Consider the following 20127-nt stretch of genomic DNA (forward strand, 5'->3'; position numbering starts at 1 on the left):
ATCGGTGCCAGCGTCTAGCCACTGTCACCGGGTTTGGTTCAGCTTAGGCGCTGCACTGGCCTGATCCTAGCGCGCACGCGTGTGCCACCGCATGGGTCCACACCACCGTTGCCACTGCCCTGGAACACGCTCACACGCTGCACACACACCGTGCCAGCGAGCCTGGCTGGTTTGCCCATTGTCGCATCCGCCTGGCTGCTCTGCCTGCCGTTGCGTCCGCCTTGAGCCACGCTGCTCGCCATTGCATCGAGCTACACATCTGGTTTCACTACGCTCCGACCGTCGCTGTCGTGCGGTCACTACTACCATTGACCTTCATGACTGCACGCGTGTGGCCTGCCCGCCTGCCTCGCCATCACTTCCACTTGCGATGCGTCGCCATGCTACTGACTCCCCAAATTGGTGTCTATCTCTACGGCCCATCTTCGTAATTGTGCACGTCTGGAGGTCGAGTTGGAGTCCAGCTTCACACCAAGCTTGCTGCTGTTGCGGCCGTACGGTGTTGGGGCTTCAATTGGAGTCCCCCCCCCCCCGCCGTCGACCCCTTAAGTCTGAACACCGTCGTCCATCCAATTAGCCTTGCATAGTCCACCTCCTTCTAATTAACCGTGCACCCAACTAGCCCTGTGAGTGAGCCAGTGATTGGAGTTGTCTCGGTGAGCTTCCATCCTACAGTGAGGTAATGCGGGGCATTCTCCTCATGGTGGTCCACCATGGCCATTGAGGCGGGTGCTTGGCTAGGGCATCACTCCTTGATCCTTTGTCTCAATTGAGCGGTGAAATTATGTCTCCTTGACTCAGTTGATTTGCCCATGCAGCAATTTCACCGGCAGTGTAGTTGGTCGCCGAGAACGCCTTCGACTGCAGTCGGCGTGAAACGGAGCCACCCTGCACTCGTGGACAACCATCTTGCCGAGCCTTGCAACGTCTTCTAGTCTGTCCTACATGTATCTAGTGAGGTCCTCTTGCTCCTAGGGTAGGTGATTGAGACGATTATGGCCAAGGCTCATCGGAGCGCGTGGTCGCCTCCGGCAAACATAGTGTAGATGCGGTGTACGTGGCCGGTTCAGTTTGGGAGTAGAATGGGTATGTCTAGGACCTTTGGGATGTTACCAGTATGCTAGGCATGGAGTCTAGGTAGTGATGGTAGGGTGGTGTTAGGTGATTTCAGTCGGCGTCGGTGCTGCCACTGCCAGACCCCACCACGGTGCATGGCCACAACTATGCGCTGCACCGTTTTTAGTGTATGATACCTCTATCAATGGCGCTTCACTCATAGAGTGCTAGGGAAGGTGTTGGTTGAGGCCGAGGAGGCCCATGCTCACTGGCGTTTGGCCAGAGATGCTGCGGCCTCGGTTGAGTTTTGGCCAGGGACTTTGTAACGTGAATTTGAAGTGAACCGGGGGGTTAAGTGCGAGTGTCAATGAGAGAGGGGAATAGTGGAATGGACTATGGTTCCATTTGATTGGAAGCCGAGGACTCTTTTGCATAACGCGGCACGCACGGGGGTCTTCCCTCCATGGGCCGCTGTCGCGCGTGGGCCATGCCACGCTAGGCCGCGCTAATGCGGTGCGCGTGTGCGCACGCAGGCGTTGTGGGAGTGGGCTGAGCTATGAAGTGGGCCACGCGGTGAAGTTTAGTTTCTTCTTTTTCAGTGAATTAACAAATGCTTATTCAATTTAGTTGTGAGCTAAACTTTGATAAATTGTAGTAAATCTTATAGGTGTCTAAAAATAGTGAAACAAAATTTGTCAGGTTCACAAAAATGCCATCTATCTGTTAGTGTGGTTAGTTTATAGTTATCTTTGATAATGATAGGTTCATAAATTTAAATTAGAGAGCTTAGTATTATGTAGATTAATATTTGTAGGAATTTTTGTGGCAAATTGATGATGGCTTTAGTCTTGAAATTTTTACAGCATGATCATTAGAATATTATGTACTCACTGTAATTTTGTAGCATTAGAGTAGGTTGATAAATAGAGTAGTTAGTACTCATCGTTTTATCTTATATAGAGTAAATCAGAATTAAGGGTAGGAATACCTTTAGTTGCTAAGATAGTACATGCCATGCTTCATACTTGTTAGTGGTAACTAGTAGGAAACTTAGCGCCTTAGTCGGTAAAACTCGCTTTGTAGCTTGATGGATGTATTTTTATTTTAAGAGTTGTTGTTGACATATTAGTAAGTGTTGCATCATCATTTCATGCATGTGGATCATGAGTTGGTAGACTTCATGCCCGTGGATGAGCAGGACTACGAGGAGGTCATTGAGGAATATGAGGAGGAGATCCTTATGCAGGAGGGAGCCCCGGAGCCTTTTGGTGCTGACTTTGTTGACCCACCACCAGCCCAAGGCAAGCCCCTGGTGTAGAACCCATATTTTTAATGGTCACTGAATATATATATGATGTGCATTTACGTTACAGGCATTTTATGCAAACTACATGCATAAATATATCTACCTATGAGTCCTACTAGTATCGGTCGAGTAGCTGCTATGCTCAGTATTTCAGTAGCATGAGTAACCTGCCGTTACTCACAATAGGTGATAATTATGATCACTCACGATAAAATGGTGGAAAGGAAAAGTGGTGACCAGACAGGGATATGGTTTGGGTACTGGTGGGTGTAAGAGGTTGTGTCCTGCGGCCAACAGGGCATAGCTTGGTTACACTTTTTCCCTGTCTATGTTGGTTAAGGACCGACCGTTGCATTGGATGCTAGGCAAGTCACAGACTTATTATCCTGAGCACATACTTGGGTATAGGCGTAGGGAAGGCTTGTTGCTCTTGTTATGGGTTCCGGCTCTTTCTAGACCGACTGATTGGAGGCGGGGATGGTAGAGGTCCTTGCACCACGCTAAGTCTAGAACTTAGGAGCGGGGACTTGGAGTCCAAATTTGGACGGGGACCTAGACCCCATGATAGGAGGATGATGGGTTGGTCCTGCTTGTGCCTGGGGTACAAGTGGGGCATGTGTTTTTGGGGTACCTAGCTGGGGGTATTGATTCGCGAATCACCAGGAAATTCAGTATGACTTGTCTAAACTCTAGCACCGTAGTAAGAACTGAAAGATGGAAGGTGATGAAATGAAACTGATTGCTCAACTCTTGCTTGAAAGTAGAACAGGTGCTTATATAGAATGGTTAGATAATGAATTAATCATGGTGGCTAATAATAACATAAATAAGGACTCACTATTAGTATTGCTCTCTGCAAAAAGGAAACCAGCAAACCTTAAAGCTTTGCATATTTATTGGAGTCGGAAAATTATTCCCACTAGTCGGGTAAGTCTTGCGAGTACATTATGTACTCAGGGTTTATTTACCCCTCTTGCAGGTAATGCTTGAGGAGTACCATTGTGTGAAGGATTCTTCTAGTGGGCACAGACAGATCCTTGTTCTTTATCGCTAGATGTTTATTTTTATTACGCTGTTTAATATTCCTGCGCTCTAACTTTAGAAATGTAATAATGTAATTTTTAAGAACTCTGGATGTATGAAATGTATTAAGTATTGTAACTCGTTCTTATTATTAGATCCTTGGGGGGAAATGTGGATCTTTCGAGTTCTCCCTTGGGGTGTGCCTGACGGATACCGCCCGTTGTAGCTTGCTTTCGGGGTGCTTAGTGTCTGGTGGAAGATGAGCACCTCCGTAAGTATGTTATTTCAGGCGGTTCTGCCACAGATGTTGTCTTGTAGTTATATTTTTCTCATACATTTAATTCAGAGATTCAGTGTTCTAAATCACTTTTTTTTGCAAGTATGCAATAGTTTTTGTAATTTTTATAACAAACTGCTTTGGGTAAATTATCACATGTCATTTCACAAGCCACAATCACATCATAAATGCAATTGTTCAATCAAGATATATAATTATTTTACTCATACTATTATTAAATTTCATTTACTTCCACTTGATAAGAAGAAACCACTCAGACAGATTTGTCCTAACATAAGTGGTGGTTTACAGCACGGACAAGCATTAATTATGGATGATGGCCCACTTTAATTGTTCCCTATTCCTTTGTTGTGTGCAACAAGCTCATGTGACCATGATACATTTGTTGTGAGCTAAACACAACATTACAGAGCTTGCATGTGTACTTCTGCTTCTTGACTCTTCAAAAATTAATTGTAGAATCCATAACCTCTTTGATGGCGTTATAAGAATTGCCGCATGGAAATCCACTTGGCACATGTTGCTCTCTTTGGACAAGTGAGGGCATGGGGGTTGATTAAACAAAGTTGGTTTGACATATGGTGTTTTCCCATAAAGGTCATCATGGGATGAGGATGAAGATCCAAGAGTTTTGTGCATCCTATCATGCAGATAGAGTGATGTGAGAGATTGTAGAGTTCCATAATTTAAGTACAATGATAAAAGGTAAGAAAAAGAGACCAAACCTTGGGAACATGCAAGGCAGGGTCATGGAAGATCGGACCAGGATCAAAAACTCCAGCAATGTCAAGGTGGGCTTGGAGAATAGCCATAGGGTCTCCTTGGAGCAAAGATTCTATTAACTGGGGCTCCATGGACAAAGCCTTCTTCCGTGCATCCTCACTTATGTTAGTTGTCAGAAACATGTTCTCTCATTTCATTGGAGCTCAGATCGAAGTAGCGAGTTCATAGGAGCATGGTGCTTAGACTATAACTTGCCAATGGATATGGCTAGGCCTCCGGATAGTTAGTGGTAGGTGGCATGTTGTGATAGCCCTATCCATCCTATGTATTCCACCATGGTAGGTCTAGTTCTTAAAGTGTAGGGCTCATGGCAATTACGTCTAGTCATTCCTTTGGGGTTGGCTAAGCGGGTTATGCCCGAAGTGCTTGAGAATCCCCTCTAATTCTTGATTTAGCTGAGTTGCTAAGTTTATGTCTAAGTTGTGGTTGACCAATAGAAGTTACATATGACTCTTTTTACTCACTCTCCATGGCTTCTCCCACTAACTACACTATTTACTATCTAGCTACCTTCTATAGTGATCAATTATTTTATTTTATCATTCTTAATAGCAATGTGCGCCATAGTCATTTTTGTACACTTACCTTATTTGGAATATACTTTTGCTTTGCTCAATTACTTAGTCTAGGCTTGCTTATCTAGCTAAATGTGCTTTGGAGCCTTCTATAGGCTTAGTAGCACAAGTTATATCTTACTTAGTGTGGTCCTTTTCATGCACGGGTTCCACCGTTGGGATAGGGTGCTTTGATCTCATTTCATCGGAGCTCAGATCAAAGTAGCAAGTTCATAGATTAAGCATGGTGCTTAGGCTATAACTTGCTTATGGATATGACTAGGCCTTCATATAGTTAGTGGTAGGTGGCAAGTGGTGATAGTCCTATCCATCCTCTATATTCCACCATGATAGGTCTAGTTCTTAAAGTGTAGGGCTCATGACAATTACGTCTAGTCAATCCTTTGGAGGTTGGTTAGGCCGTTGTGCCCCAAAGTGCATCAGAATCCCTCTAATTCTTGATTTAACTGAGTTGCTAAGTTTATCTATAAGTTGTGCTTGACAAGTAGAAGTTACATATGACACTTTTTACTCTCTCCATGCCCTCCCCCACTAGCTACGCAGTTTACTATCTAGCTACCTTCTATAGTGATCAATTACTTTTATTTTATCATTCTTAATAGCAATGTGCGCCATAGTCATTTACCCCCAACTAAGGTCATGCAATTGCTTGATAATTTAGTTCACAAGAAATCCTATTCTTCACTATCTTAGCCCTAGGATTTCCCTATGAAAAAATATATATATGACCTCAGAATACTCTCGAGCTAAGTGCTACATCAATATTTTCGATGCGCTTGCAGAAACATCCAATAGTCATAAGAAATATCAACAATAGCTTGTGATGCAACATCAAAAGATGGAACACCTACGACACACACACAGAAACCTAGTTTTTAAGGGGGTAGCTATGGGTCAACCCAAGTTGAAGAAAATGAAGCAAATACTTGCATTTGGTGGATGAGATCACCGAGCCTACTCCGTCCAAGCTATACATGTCCTAGAAATTGTTCCTTCTTAAAGTGGTGATCATCAGCCAGATCTGGCTTACCATAGAAGGGACGAAATTGCATAGTAGCCCAATACCTATAGGGTACACTAAGGTCAACATCGAGTCCATGCTGAAGAACAAGTATAGGAAGACATAACTTGATTATACCCTTGAGGTAGACATGTCGACAATTGGGAGAGAGGCTTGTCAGAAGGCACACTAGAGACCCATTTGCGCATGGGAAATACCCAAAGCTATCCATTGAGTTACCTGATTGGGAGCTTGGCCCTTGCGAGGGGCTCCAAAGAGGACTAGGGGGAAGCTTGGGCGCTTCTTGATACCTCGGTAAAAATACTGGAGTCATCGACGGGAGTTTGCATCTCTACCTCATCTTTATCGTCCACCTTTATATTACAACCTTGGTTGTGTGCTTTACTTTCCTAGCTTAGTTGATAGGCTAGTTGATAGGACTGGAACCTAGGTTACATAACTCTTTTACGGTAGAGATAGCAACACACCTAGCAAAACCGTAGTTCCACATTTAGATAGATTACTTTCTTGCATAGGTTTTGACTAGGTGGAATTAAAGGCCATAGTTCGAAGTAGAATTTTAAGTTGTCTAATTCATCCCCCCTCTTAGGCATCACGATCCCTTATAGTGTCTATGCAAGACTATAATTAATTCATTATAAAACTAGAAGCATTTTAGAAACATGTGGTATTTACATATCTTATACTCTGTCATCTGTTCTAAATTGTAGTATGTTTTAGTTTTACCCTAAGTCAAAATTCATTAAATATGTCCAAGTTTATAGAAAAATTTCACCAACATATACACATCAAATTGTTTGGTATTGTGACCCCATTGGTTAGGAAATTTGTTTATTTTTTGGAGCTGGGTATTCTTAGCTCCTACAAATCATGGATCTAGAGCTAGAGACACTCAAGAGCATTTACATGGATAGTTTATTTGTAATTTTTTGAAACTTATAGTTTATTTATAGTTTATATTGAATATAAATATTAAAACCACCTTAATTTAGTCTACAAACCACATATCCTCTCTAGATATTAAAGCTGGAGTAAAGCCAAACATACCCTATAGATGTAGTATTTTTTCTATAATCCTGGTCAAAGTTTAAGAACGTTATTTTCCTTAATCATTACAAGAAAGATTTAGCTATGTAATACAATTTGGAGAAAGATGTGACTATGCGGTACTATCATTAAATATTTGTAGAATTGGATACGGTTTCACATATCATATGTATGGCTTTTTCATTAATTTGCTACAATAATGTTGTGGCAATGTAGTATTATCAAAAAATCTTTATTCATGAATGAAATCATATATTATTTTGCATATCATGGATTTTTATTTCACTTGTACATTAATAGAAGAAAGATCAGGCTATATAGTGCCACAATTAATGTACAATATCTGGACATACCTTTAGATAACCTAGCACAGTTTCATTCTTTGTTCTTTGATACTTAACAGCTTACCTAGTCTATTTCAGTATTGTACAATATTTGTTATGCAAATGTGCCATAGTCATTTTGTGTGTTATTAGCACTAGATCCAACTCTTTATATCATATTTGGTATACTTTATGTTGGCTAGTAGTGGGAGATAGAGTTAGAGTAGGAGCTCTGCTTAGAGTCTGGAAGAGTCTTCTGGGTCTGGTATATCTCCTTTGTACTTTTCCTCTTTTGTACCTTTCCATATTTGTACACTTATCTTATTTGGAATATACTTCTACTTTGCTCAGTTACTTATGCCAAGCTTGCTTATCTAGCAAAGTGCTTTGGAGCTTGCTATAGCTTAGTAGCATAAGTTATATCTTGCTTAGTGTGGTCTTTTCCTACATGGGTTCCACCATCTATTTAGGGTGCTATGCTCTCATTTCATTGGAGCTCAGATCGAAGTAGCGAGTTCATAGGAGCATGGTGCTTAGACTATAACTTGCCAATGGAATATGGCTAGGCCTCCGGATAGTTAGTGGTAGGTGGCATGTTGTGACAGCCCTATCCATCCTATGTATTCCACCATGGTAGGTCTAGTTCTTAAAGCATAGGGCTCGTGGCAATTACGTCTAGTCATTCCTTTGGGGTTGGCTAAGCGGGTTATGCCTGAAGTGCTTGAGAATCCCCTCTAATTCTTGATTTAGCTGAGTTGCTAAGTTTATGTCTAAGTTGTGGTTGACCAATAGAAGTTACATATGACTCTTTTTACTCACTCTCCATGGCTTCTCCCACTAACTACACTATTTACTATCTAGCTACCTTCTATAGTGATCAATTATTTTATTTTATCATTCTTAATAGCAATGTGCGCCATAGTCGTTAACCCCCAACTAAGGTCGTGCAATTGCTTGAGAATTTAGTTCACAAGAAATCCTATTCTTCACTATCTTAGCCATAGGGGTTCCCTATGGTAAAACATAGATAGAACCTCGGAATACTCTCAAGCGAAGTGCTACATCAATATTTCTATGCGCTTGTGGAAGCATCCAATAGTCATAAGAAATATCAACAATAGCTAGTAATGCAACATCAGAAGATGGAACACCTTTGACACACACTAATCTAGTTTTCAAGGGCAATAGCTATGGGTCAACCCCATTTGAAGAAAATGAAGTAAATACATGCATTTGGTGGACGAGATCACCGAGCCTACTCCCTCCAAGCTATACATGCCCTAGCAATCATTCCTTCTTAAAGTGGTGATCATCAGCCAGATCTAGCTTACTGTAGAAGGGATGATATTGCACAGTCGCCCAATACTAGCAAGGTACACTAAGGTCAACATTGAGTCCATGTTGAAGAACAAGTATAGGAAGACAAAACTTGATTATCCCCTTGAGGAAGACATGTTGACACTTGGGGGAGAATAGTGGTAGCTTTGTGCAATGGCGCAAACTCAACATAAAGTTTGGTGATCTAGAGTCATCTTTGGATGATGAGGGTGATGAAGGCGATAAATCATTAACATCGCCTAGGGATCTGCTGTCACTACCCTCATCACCCCAAGAAGAGATATGTCTTCTCCTCCTCTATCGCCACCGCTGTCACCTCTCCCATCACTAAGTCATATGGCATATGATCGACTATAGATTTGTTGAAATTACTAAACATAGTAGTTTTCTAGCCTAATATTATGTTCATGGCATCCTACGCATGTTTGAGAATCCTAATGATCTATGCACAACTTTTTGATGTTGTAACACCCTCGGTGTTACATTGTATAGTCTTTTGCTAAAACACTACATGAGCATCATACTTATGTGTAAATGTGTGAAATATAATGTGTAAATAAATTCATGTGACTTGAAACGTTTATCGGAAATGCGAAACAAATGTTATATTTTATGTCGCGTTATATCGATTAGAGTTCTAAACAAATTTTTATTGAACGAAAATGCTATAGAACGCATACCCAGCACTTTAATAAAGTTTGTAGTACAAACTTCATAGGTGATGATGAAATACTTGTGGTCAAGAATGGGATTCGCTAGATAGCTTGCTTAATAGCTTGGAAATTGAAGTTGACGCGAATCCGAACAACAAACTTAGCCATTTTCTTAAGTCGGAGAATGGGTCGATGAAGCTAATTTTGGCAATTTTCGTAGAAGAATCAGACTAAGTAGTGGCATGGTCTTAGGGTTTGTTTTAGTAGCTTGATATACCATCTCGAGCATAAAATAGTTGGTTGAGCAATTGAAGCATTGAGGTGGGTTTTTGGGACGCTTTAAAAAGCATGCATGACACATTGATCGGTGCTAGTGTCTGGCCATGGTCATCGGGTTCAGTTCGGCTTGGGCGCTGCACTGGCCTACCCCTAGCGCACACACGCACGCCGCCGCATAGGTCCGCACCACACCAGTGAGCCTGGCTACTCTACCCACCATCGCATCTGCCTGGCTGCTCTACCCGCCGTCGCGTCCGCCTAAGCCACGCTGCTCGCCGTCGTGTCGAGCTGCGCAACCGGTTGCGCTGCACTCCGACCATCACTGTAGCGCGGTCACTGCTATCGTTGACCCTTCGTGGCTGCATGTGCATGGCCTGCCTGTCTGCCTCGCCATCACATCCACGCTTGATGCGTCGCCACGCTACTAACTCCCCGAATCAGTGTCTGCCTCAGCGGCACGCTATGCCGAGCCACCGTCATCTTGTGAGTCATGGAGATATGGCTGCATGTCATTGTGCCGAACTCGTATGTGCTTGTGGAGCCATCAATGTCGCGCTGCCGTCCTCTCTCAGTTAGAAAATGCGTCACGCCAAGCTTCTCGTCCCATCGCCTTGAATGACACCGGCCGAGCCACGCCAAGGCAAACCCACAACGCTGGCCTATCTCCGTAATTGTGCACATCTAGAGGTCGAGTTGGAGTCTAGCTTCATGCCAAGCTTGCCACTATTACAGCCATGTGGTGTCAGGGCTTCAATTGGAGTCCCCCCCCGTCGTCGACCCCTTAAGTCCAAACACCATCATCCATCCAATTAGCCTTGCGTAGTCCACCTCCTTCCAATTAACCATGCACCCAACTAGCCCTATGAATCAACCAGTGATTGGGGTTGTCCCGATAAGCTTCCGTGCTACAGTGAGGTAATACGGGGCATTCTCCTCGTGGCGGACCATCATGGCTATTGAGGTGGGTGCTCGGCCAGGGCATCGCTCCTTGATCCTTTGTCTCAATTGAGCGGTGCAATTATGTCTCCTTGACTCGGTTGATTTGCCCATGCAGCGGTTTCACCGATGGTGCAGTTGGTCACCGAGAATGCCTTTGCCATAGTCTGTGTGAACTGGAGCCACCCTGCGCTCGTGGACAACCATTTTGCTAAGCCCCACGATGTCTTCCAATCTGTCCTACATATATCTGGTGAGGTCCTCTTGCTCCTGGGTACGTGATTGAGACGGTTAGGGCCAAGGCTCGTTGGAGCGCGTGGTCGCCTCCGGTGAACATAGTGTAGATGCGGTGTACATGGCCGGTTCATTTGGGAGTAAAACGGGTATGTCTAGGACCTCTGGGATGTTACCAGTATGCTAGGCATGGAGTCTAGGTAGTGATGGTAGCGTGGTGTTAGGTGATTTCACCGGAGTTGGTGTTGCCGCGGCCAGACCCCTTCGTGCTGCATGGCTACACCTATGTGCTACATCATTTTTAGTGTATGATACCTCTATCGATGGCACTTCGCTCATAGAGTGCTAGGGCGGTGTTGGTTGAGGCCGAGGAGGCCTGTGCTTGCCGGTGTTTGGCCAAAGATGCAGCGGCCTCGGTTGAGTTCTGGCGGGGACTTTGTTACGCGAATTTGAAGTGAACCAAGGGGTTAAGTGTGAGAGTCAGTGAGAGAGGGGAATAGTGGAATGGACTGCGGTTCCATTTGATTGGAAGCTGAGGGCTCTTTTGCATAACGCGGCGCACGTGGGTGTCTTCCCTCCATGGGCCACTATCGCGCGTGGGCCGTGCCCCGCTAGGCCATACCGATGCGCTGCGCGTGTGCGTGCGCGGGTGTCACGGGAGTGGGCCGAGCCATGAAGTGGGCCGCGTGGTGAAGTTTAGTTTCTTCTTTTCCAGTGAATTAACAAATGCTTATTCAATTTAGTTGTGAGCTAAACTTTGATAAATTGTAGTAAATCTTATAGGTGTCCAAAAATAGTGAAACAAAATTTGTTAGGTTTACAAAAATGCCATCTATCTGTTAGTGTAGTTAATTTACAGTTATCTAAGATAATGATAAGTTCATAAATTTAAATTAGAGAGCTTAGTATTATGTAGATTAATATTTGTAGAAATTTTTGTGGCAAATTGATGATGCCTTTAGTCATGAAATTTTTACAGTAGGATCATTAGAATATTATGTACTCACTGTAAATTTTGTAGCATTAGAGTAGGTTGATAAATAGAGTAGTTAGTACTCAACGTTTTATCTTATACAGAGTAAATGAGAATTAAGGGTAGGAATACCTTTAGTTGCTAAGATAGTACATGCCATGCTTCATACTTGTTAGTGGTAACAGTAGGTAACTTAGCGCCTTAGTCAGTAAAACTCGCTTCATAGCTTGATAGATGTATTTTTATTTTAAGAGTTGTTGTTGCCGTATTAGTAAGTGTTGCATCATCATTTCATGCATGTAGATTATGAGTTGGTAGAGTTTGTCCCCGTGGATGAGCAGGACTATGAGGAGGTCATTGAGGAATATGAGGAGGAGATCCTTGTGCAGGAGGGAGCCTCGAAGCCTTTTGGTGTTGACTTTGTTGACCCACCACCAGCCCAAGGCAAGCCCTGGTGCATAACCCATATTTTTAATGATCACTGAATATATATATATATGATGTGCATTTACGTTACAGGCATTTTGTGCAAACTACATGCATAAATATATCTACCTATGAGTCCTACTAGTATAGGTCGAGTAGTTGCTATGCTCAGGATTTCAGTAGCGTGAGTAACCTGCCGTTACTCACAATAGGTGATAATCATGATCACTCATGATAAAATGGTGGAAAGAAAAAGTGGTGACTAGACAAGGATATGGTTTGGGTACTGGTGTTTGCAGGTAATGCTTGAGGAGCACCATTGTGTGAAGGATTCTTCTGTTGGGCACAGACGGATCCTTGTTCTTTATCACTAGATGTTTATTTTTATTACGCTGTTTAACATTCCGTGCTCTGACTTTAGAAATGTAATAATGTAATTTTTAAGAACTCTGGATGTATGAAATGTATTAAGTATTGTAACTCGTTCTTCTTATTGGATCCTTGGGGAAAAATGTGGAAATTTTGGGTTCTCTCATGGGGTGTGCCCGACGGATACCGCCCGCTGTAGCTTGCTTTCGGGGTGCTTAGTGTCTGGTGGAAGACGAGCACCTCCGTAAGTATGTTATTTCGGGCGGTTCTACCACAGATGTTTTCTTGCGGTTCTATTTTTCTCATACATTTAATTTAGAGATTCAGTGTTCTAAATCACGTTTTTTTGCAAGTATGCAATAGTTTTTGTAATTTTTATAACAAACTGCTTTGGGTAAATTATCACATGTCATTTCACAAGCCACAATCACATCATAAATGCAATTGTTCAATCAAGATATGCAATTATTTTACTCATACTATTATTAAATTTCATTTACTTCCACTTGATGAGAAGAAACCACTCAGACAGATTTGTCCTAACATAAGTGGTGGTTTACAGCATGGACAAGCATTTATTATGGATGATGGCCCACTTTAATTGTTCCCTATTCCTTTGTTGTGTGCAACAAGCTCATGTGACCATGATACATTTGTTCTGAGCTAAACACAGCATTACAGATCTTGCATGTGTACTTCTGCTTCTTGACTCTTCGAAAATTAATTGTAGAATCCATAACCTCTTTGATGGCGTTATAAGAATTGTCGCTTGGAAAACCACTTGGCACATGTTGCTCTCTTTGGACAAGTGAGGGCATGGGGGGTTGATTAAACAAAGTTGGTTTGACATATGGTGTTTTCCCATAAAGGTCATCATGGGATGAGGATGAAGATCCAAGAGTTTTGTGCATCCTATCCTGCAGATAGAGTGATGTGAGAGATTGTAGAGTTCCATAATTTAAGTACAATGATAAAAGGTAAGAAAAAGAGACCAAACCTTGGGAACATGCAAGGCAGGGTCGTGGAAGATCGGACTAGGATCAGAAACTCCAGCAATGTCAAGGTGGGCTTGGAGAATAGCCATACGGTCTCCTTGGAGCAAAGATTCTATTGACTGGGGCTCCAAGGACAAAGCCTTCTTCCGTGCATCCTCACTTATGTTAGTTGTCAGAAACATGTGCATAAGCTCTTGTTCATTCTTCGGGCTTTGCTCTAGCCTTGTCGATGCAATGATGCTAGTTGGTGGTATGGGAGTAGAAACTGAGTGGACTTGGTGTGGTATTGCTTTACTATTATTGTAGTAGCCCTGGAAGGAGTGAGCATGGTCATTAGGTGCACTGCTAGAAGGAGCTAGCATGCTTGTTTTACCCCTTAGCGCTTCACGCAAAGGGGAAATTTCATTGTCGCTCTGCCTAAATTTCTCATCCTTGGTGGGGTAACTATTATGTTCCATGGTGGATGGTATTCGAAGAGGACATTGAGACTTATTTATGGGGATCGGTAGACAGAGAACATTGTCTATCATGTGCATTTTTTAGTATCACTTTGTAGAAGAGATATGGCTATGGGTTTCTATCATTAATTCGCTATAGAACTAGATGTCCTTCATGATTGTTTTTTCAATATGTTTTATATTAATTGATTAAGAAAGGATGCGGATGTGTGCTATAGTCATTAATTTGTTACAAAATCAGATATGGTTTATAAAGTCGTGTATTATTTGAAGCAGATGTGTTCTATAGTCATTAATTTGTTACAAAATCGGATACTGTTTATAAACTCGTATATTATTTGATGCGTCATGTGATGCGTCACAGATATATTTTTCATTAATTCATTACCATAGTGATATGACTATCTAGCACTATCATTAATCCATTGTAGAATTGGATGCGGCTGAACGATATCATAGTGCGTGTTTTTTTCATTAATATATTACAAGAAAGATGTTGCTAGATAGTGTAATTAATTAAATATAGAATTAGATGTCTATAAAAAATTTAAGTGTGGTTTTAAATACCATGTATTTTTTTAAATGCAATATCCCATATGCAAGTAGTGTATTTTTTTATAATAATAATCCCATAAACATGTCACTCTGTTAAAGTGTCCCTTATCTGTGTTGATAGTCAATATGATGCTAAAACAAATCTCTTAGCTCTACCATGATCTTCATTTGTGTAGAATGATACATGCTTGCATCTACCTTCGTCAGTTCGCATGTGGAGGGGTTTGCTGACCTCGAGCTAGAAGCAGAGCTTCAGTGGATGGCATCAAATTTGAGGAAGAAGAAGGACTGTAGTTGTTGAACCATTTGTAAATCTTGTTTTCCTTGATCTAGAAGTTGTGCTTCAATTGAGTTTGCTTTGTAAAGCACGTGATGGCTAGTTGACAAGTTTTTAATTGGAGTTGTTTAGAGGTCTAAGTATGTGATTTATTTTTTAAAATTTTAAAATTCAAAATTTAGAATTTCCAAACGACCTTGAATGGTCACATGATCAATACAAAAGGTGTAGTGGTCGACCTGGTCTACAAGTCTACAGTTGATAAGTTTTTGTTTGAAGTTGTTTAGTCTTAAATATTTATTTTAGGTGCTCATATTTTGAGATTAAATTTACCAACATTCTTAGCCGGAGACACACCCTATACCAAAGTTGTAGTGTTTCACAAGATTTAAACTTTGTAGTTGAAATATTTTTTCTATTATTTGAGACCATTTAATGGACAAAATATTCAATACTAGATTTTGTATGAAATGTTAATACAAATGATAGCAACCTATATTTACACGCAGTCCTCCCACTTTCAGATTCGCACCCACGCACGCTGCCAGTGCCAGCGCCCAGCCAGATCCAAAAAATGGCGCCAAAGAGGAGAGCTACAAACTTGAAGAGAACAAGCCCAAAGAGAGCAAGTACTGGAGCCAGACGTGACGAAGAGTGGACGCTGTCGCGCATGGGAGAAGTGGAGCTCGAGAGATTGGTGGCGGCGGGCGTGCTTGCTGACTGTGTCACCACCGGATGGCGGCCAGCCAGTGGTGAGCCCTTCCCAATGCCTAACACCGATGAAGTTGTAGTCTTTGAAAATTATTTCTGGGGTGGGTTGGTGTTCCCTGTTCATCCATTCCTGAGGGATCTATTGGAGCTCTGGGCGGTTAGTCTGTGCAACCTCCATCCCAACACCATTCTTCATATCTCAATCTTCATCCATTATTGTGAGGCGTTCCTTGGGATTTTGTCGCACTACAACCTCATCATACATCTCTTCTGGTTGAAGAAGAAAGGGGGTGGTGGCTCCAGGGTGGTCGGCGGCGTCTATTTGCAGCTTTGGGACAGAATGGCCAGCGAGTATATTAACATACCGCTGAACACTTCTCTGAAAGGGTGGAATTCTAAGTGGTTCTACATGAAACAGAGCCACCTTATAATCTGCTGCGATGTCCACCATATCCCGGGGAACCAGAGGAGCTGGTCAGAGAAACTAAACAATGTTGACATGGAACAAGTGACGGAGCTCCTTGGCCTGATTAGAGGCATGGAAATTAGAGGCGAACTAGTGGCAGCAAGCTTCATAGTGCGCCACGTCTAGCCCTGCAAGAAGAGGGCCCACCCGGATTTTGACTATAGAGGTGATGACGACAGGACCCAGGAGAGGACGGAACGACTGACGAAGAAGGATGTCATGGAATGGGCCACAGAGCTATTCGCTCCCAACATTTTGTTCGTCTGGCCAAAGCAAACGAGGGCCTTCAATTGCTCATATCCGCACCTGGAGGTAATCATCTCGATTTTTTTCCAAGACTTTTAATCCTGAAACATCGACGAGTCGAGAACTGATTTACTTAAGCAAAGATCCATTCATAGGGAAGAGCGGTGTACTTCTCTGGTGTCCTAAGGGTTGATTGGTCGAGGGGAGTAGATGCCCGGCGATCAGCTTGGCCTGAAGAAGATACGACCAGCACCTCATCAGAAGTCAGGAGGCACCGACCCTGGTCGGATGGAGACTTCGCCCCTGGTGATGGAGAAAGTCTAGGGAAAGAGGGCTGCAGCGGATGAGCTGGCCTAGAAGAAGAGAAAAATAGTGGCTGCCACGCCCCTTAAATAGGGCGACATCTCGCTTGGTGATGACCAGACCACTTGACCGCGAAGGACCAAGGTGCTCGAGTGGTCTGATGACGACGAAGATCCAGTTGCTCCTCCTCCAAACACCCAAGCACCTCCAAGCAGCACGCGCATGGAGGAGCAACCAAGGGGAAACGAAGAAGTCCCCGAGCATCCAGCGATAGAGGTTCCCGCTGGGCAGGCGACGGGAGTCCCCGAGCAATAGGTAGAGGTAAATCCAGAGCGATGGATGGAGAAAACCCTAGAGCAACAGGCGGAGCAGAGACCAACTATGGAGGAGGCAAGACCTGCACCCCAGAATAAGGGAGTCGACCCAACAGCCGCGCCTGGGTGCTCGAGCAGGCATCGTCGATTTAAAAAATTGCACTGACAAACCAAACGGTAAGTACTTCCTGTATTGGAGTTATTTTGTTGTCTTGCCTTAGCTTGTTTTGTTTTTTTTTTTTGCCAATTGACCAAATGTTATGATGTAGTGCAAGTCATATGGAGGGTCCGGACCCGTCCGCCTAGACTAACGAGCAGCCTCGGGCCGATCCTAGAGCGGAGGTAACACCATTAGCTCCCATGTCAGAGTCCCTGGGTGCTCGGTAGCCAGTGGAAAAGTCAACCACCACTGTGGGTGGATTAGGAGGCGATAAACCTCTCAGAGAGACACACCTAGAGGGCCCAACGCGAGTGAGACCTCGCTGAATCCAATGCGTGGGACCTGGAACACCAGAAGGGAGTCCTATCTGAACAGCTGGTGACTATGAAAGAATAGCTGTGGACCAAGTCCAAGCAGCTAGCCACTACCTCCACACAACTGAAGGAATCTTTCGTTCCAACTGTAGAAATGCTCTGAGCAGAAGAAAGGTACGTGTGATCGACGAAAGTGCTTTGCATAGTTGGATTCGCTTCTTTTTGGTGCCAACTGTTGTACTTGTAGAACAAGATGTAGAGCTCGGCCAGCTACGCTAGGCCCTCGAGCAACTCTGTGAGGAGAAGGCGAAGGAAATAGGGCAAGCGAGCAAGCTAGCCGAGGAGCTAAACGATGAGTGTTCCCTGGTCAGGGTTATCTCTGAAGTATCTTTCGCGCTTGATGGAACTTTGCGATGCTTGCAGACTATCATCGAAGGGTCAAGGCACAATTCGATGTGCTGGAGTAGGACACCTGGACTCAAAGCGATAAGTTTGACGTAGTAGTCACCGGAATCAAACTGTTGCTCGACTGCATCGAACCAGAAGTGGCTCCTCAACCCGATGGTAGGTCACCATGCCCGGACATCATCATCAAAAGATGCAAGATGGTGTGGGACAACTTCAAGGGCTTCAACCGCGACGCCGTTGTTACCGCCACAACTCACGCCCTTGCTGTGGTTCGGTCCCACTATCCAGCCACTGACCCTTAGGCGATAGGGGGTGGGTTCACCGAAGGACTAAGCGAAGCAGAGACCCTAGTAGCTAGAGGATGAGGTGGAGGACGCAGCGAAGAAATTGGCAAGCGATATAGATTTGTTCGGCAAAATGGACGGCAATGACGGAGCATAATGGTCTGCTCGGCAGACATCATCTATAATTTCTATACAGTGTAGTTAGAATGCATGAAAGCGTAAAAACACTTACAAATATGACAAATGTTTTTAGGTGCATGTGTATGCAGTTTGCGTGTATTTCAGCGAAAAAACAAATCTTCGTAGTTTTAACCACGTAGTGTAAGCAGAGTCCGAGCAGTTAGTTCGCTATTAACCCTTATGGCCTTGGCTAGCCCATAGTCCATAACGTCGAGCGCGGAGCCCGTGTACGTGTAGGAGGAATAGGCATGACCAAGGAACCACAGCCGACCACCTATAACACAGAGCACGGAGCCCGTAGCATGTGTAGGGAGAGATCAGAGACTGGGTTTTCTCCATAGAGAAAAGAACAGAACATGTGCTGCACGGCGGTTATCAAAATAACTTGGAGATATAGGTAAAATGATCAGTGTCCGAGCAATTAATTCTATGCTGAAACTCTCAGCCTTGGCTAGCACATAATCCATAACGTCAAGCGTGGAGCCCATAGACGTGTAGGGTGGATAGGCGTGACCAAGGAACCGCAGCCGACCACCCATAACATAGAGCATGGAGCCCATAGCACATGTAGGGAGAGATCAGAGACTAGGGTCTGCTCTGAAGAAAACAGAAAAGAATGCATGTTGTTCGCTGATCGGCGAAATAACTTGGAGATTTGAAGAAAAGTGTTCGGCGATTTGGAGAAAACGTGTTTGGCAAATTGGAGAATATGTTCAGCAAAAGGGAGATTATGTTCGACAAATTGGAGAATACGCTCGATGAATTGGAGATTACGTTCGGTGAATTAGAGATTACATTCGGCGAATTGGAGATTATGTTTGGCGAATTGGAGATTTGGAGAAACGTAGTCAGCGACAACATTGGTGGAGCTCGTCATGAAGTGGCATAAAAACCCGTTGATTGTAAATGGAGATTTAAACCATAGCGTAGAAAAAAATGGAGAAAAATTACAAAAATCAAAACTTTATTCATCATAAAGTAGAGAGTACATATCTGAGGCGTTTCAAGGATAGAAACATTTGAGGTGCTCTATATGCCCGGAGTTAGGAACATCGATTCCACCTAAGTCACATAGGCGATAAGACCCTAGTCGGGTAACGTCTTTGACGACATAAGGTCCTTCCCAGGGGGAGGAGAGCTTGTGCATCCCTTTAGTTTTCTGCTTTCTGCGAAGGACCAGGTCGCTGACAGCAAATGAACGACCTTTGATGTTGCAGTTGTAGTACCTTCACAAGCCTTCTAGATACTTAGCTATGCGGACACAAGTGGTTAGGTGTTCCTCCTCGGCCCTATCGATGTCCTCTATCCGAACAGCTGTGGCTTGTTCTTCATCAAAATTTTCCACCCTAGGTGCTAGGAATGCGATATCCGTTGGAAGTATGGCTTCTGAGCCGTAAACCAAGAAGTATGGAGACACGCCGGTGCTGCAACTAGCTTGAGTACGCAATCCCTAGACTATAGCTGGTAGCTCTTTGAGCCATCTACCCAGATGTTTATCGTCTTTCTAAAATAATCTCTTCTTGAGGGCATCCAGTATCATACCGTTCGCCCATTCGACCTGACCATTGGCTCTAGGATGGGCAACAGAGACATAATTGATAGAGATACAAAGGTCTTCGTAGAAATCCCAAAAGTGATGACCAGTGAATGTAGTTCCAAGGTTGGTGATGATGCTATTCGGGAGACCAAATCTGTGGACGATATCTTCGAAGAGCTCAACTCCTTCTTTGCAGTAGCCGAGACAAGCAGTTTATATTCAATCCACTTGGAGAACTTGTCAATGGCGACATACACATACCAGAAACCACCTGGTGCT

General features: G+C 43.6%; 1 protein-coding gene and 1 pseudogene across 1 annotated transcript; both read right to left on the bottom strand.

Moving 5' to 3' along the window:
- Positions 1–4009: 4009 nt before the first annotated feature.
- LOC136455627 (uncharacterized) lies at positions 4010–4588 on the bottom strand (annotated as a pseudogene).
- An 8660-nt stretch (positions 4589–13248) lies between these two features.
- Positions 13249–13997, bottom strand: LOC136455630 (uncharacterized). Its single transcript, XM_066455565.1, has 2 exons — positions 13638–13997; positions 13249–13557 (listed from the first exon to the last, which is right to left on the bottom strand). The coding sequence occupies exons 1-2, from the start codon at positions 13995–13997 to the stop codon at positions 13249–13251; spliced, it is 669 nt and encodes a 222-aa protein (XP_066311662.1).
- Between the last annotated feature and the right edge of the window lie 6130 nt (positions 13998–20127).

This window comes from Miscanthus floridulus, chromosome 5 (genome assembly GCF_019320115.1).
Source record: "Miscanthus floridulus cultivar M001 chromosome 5, ASM1932011v1, whole genome shotgun sequence".
NCBI lineage: Eukaryota > Viridiplantae > Streptophyta > Magnoliopsida > Poales > Poaceae > Miscanthus > Miscanthus floridulus.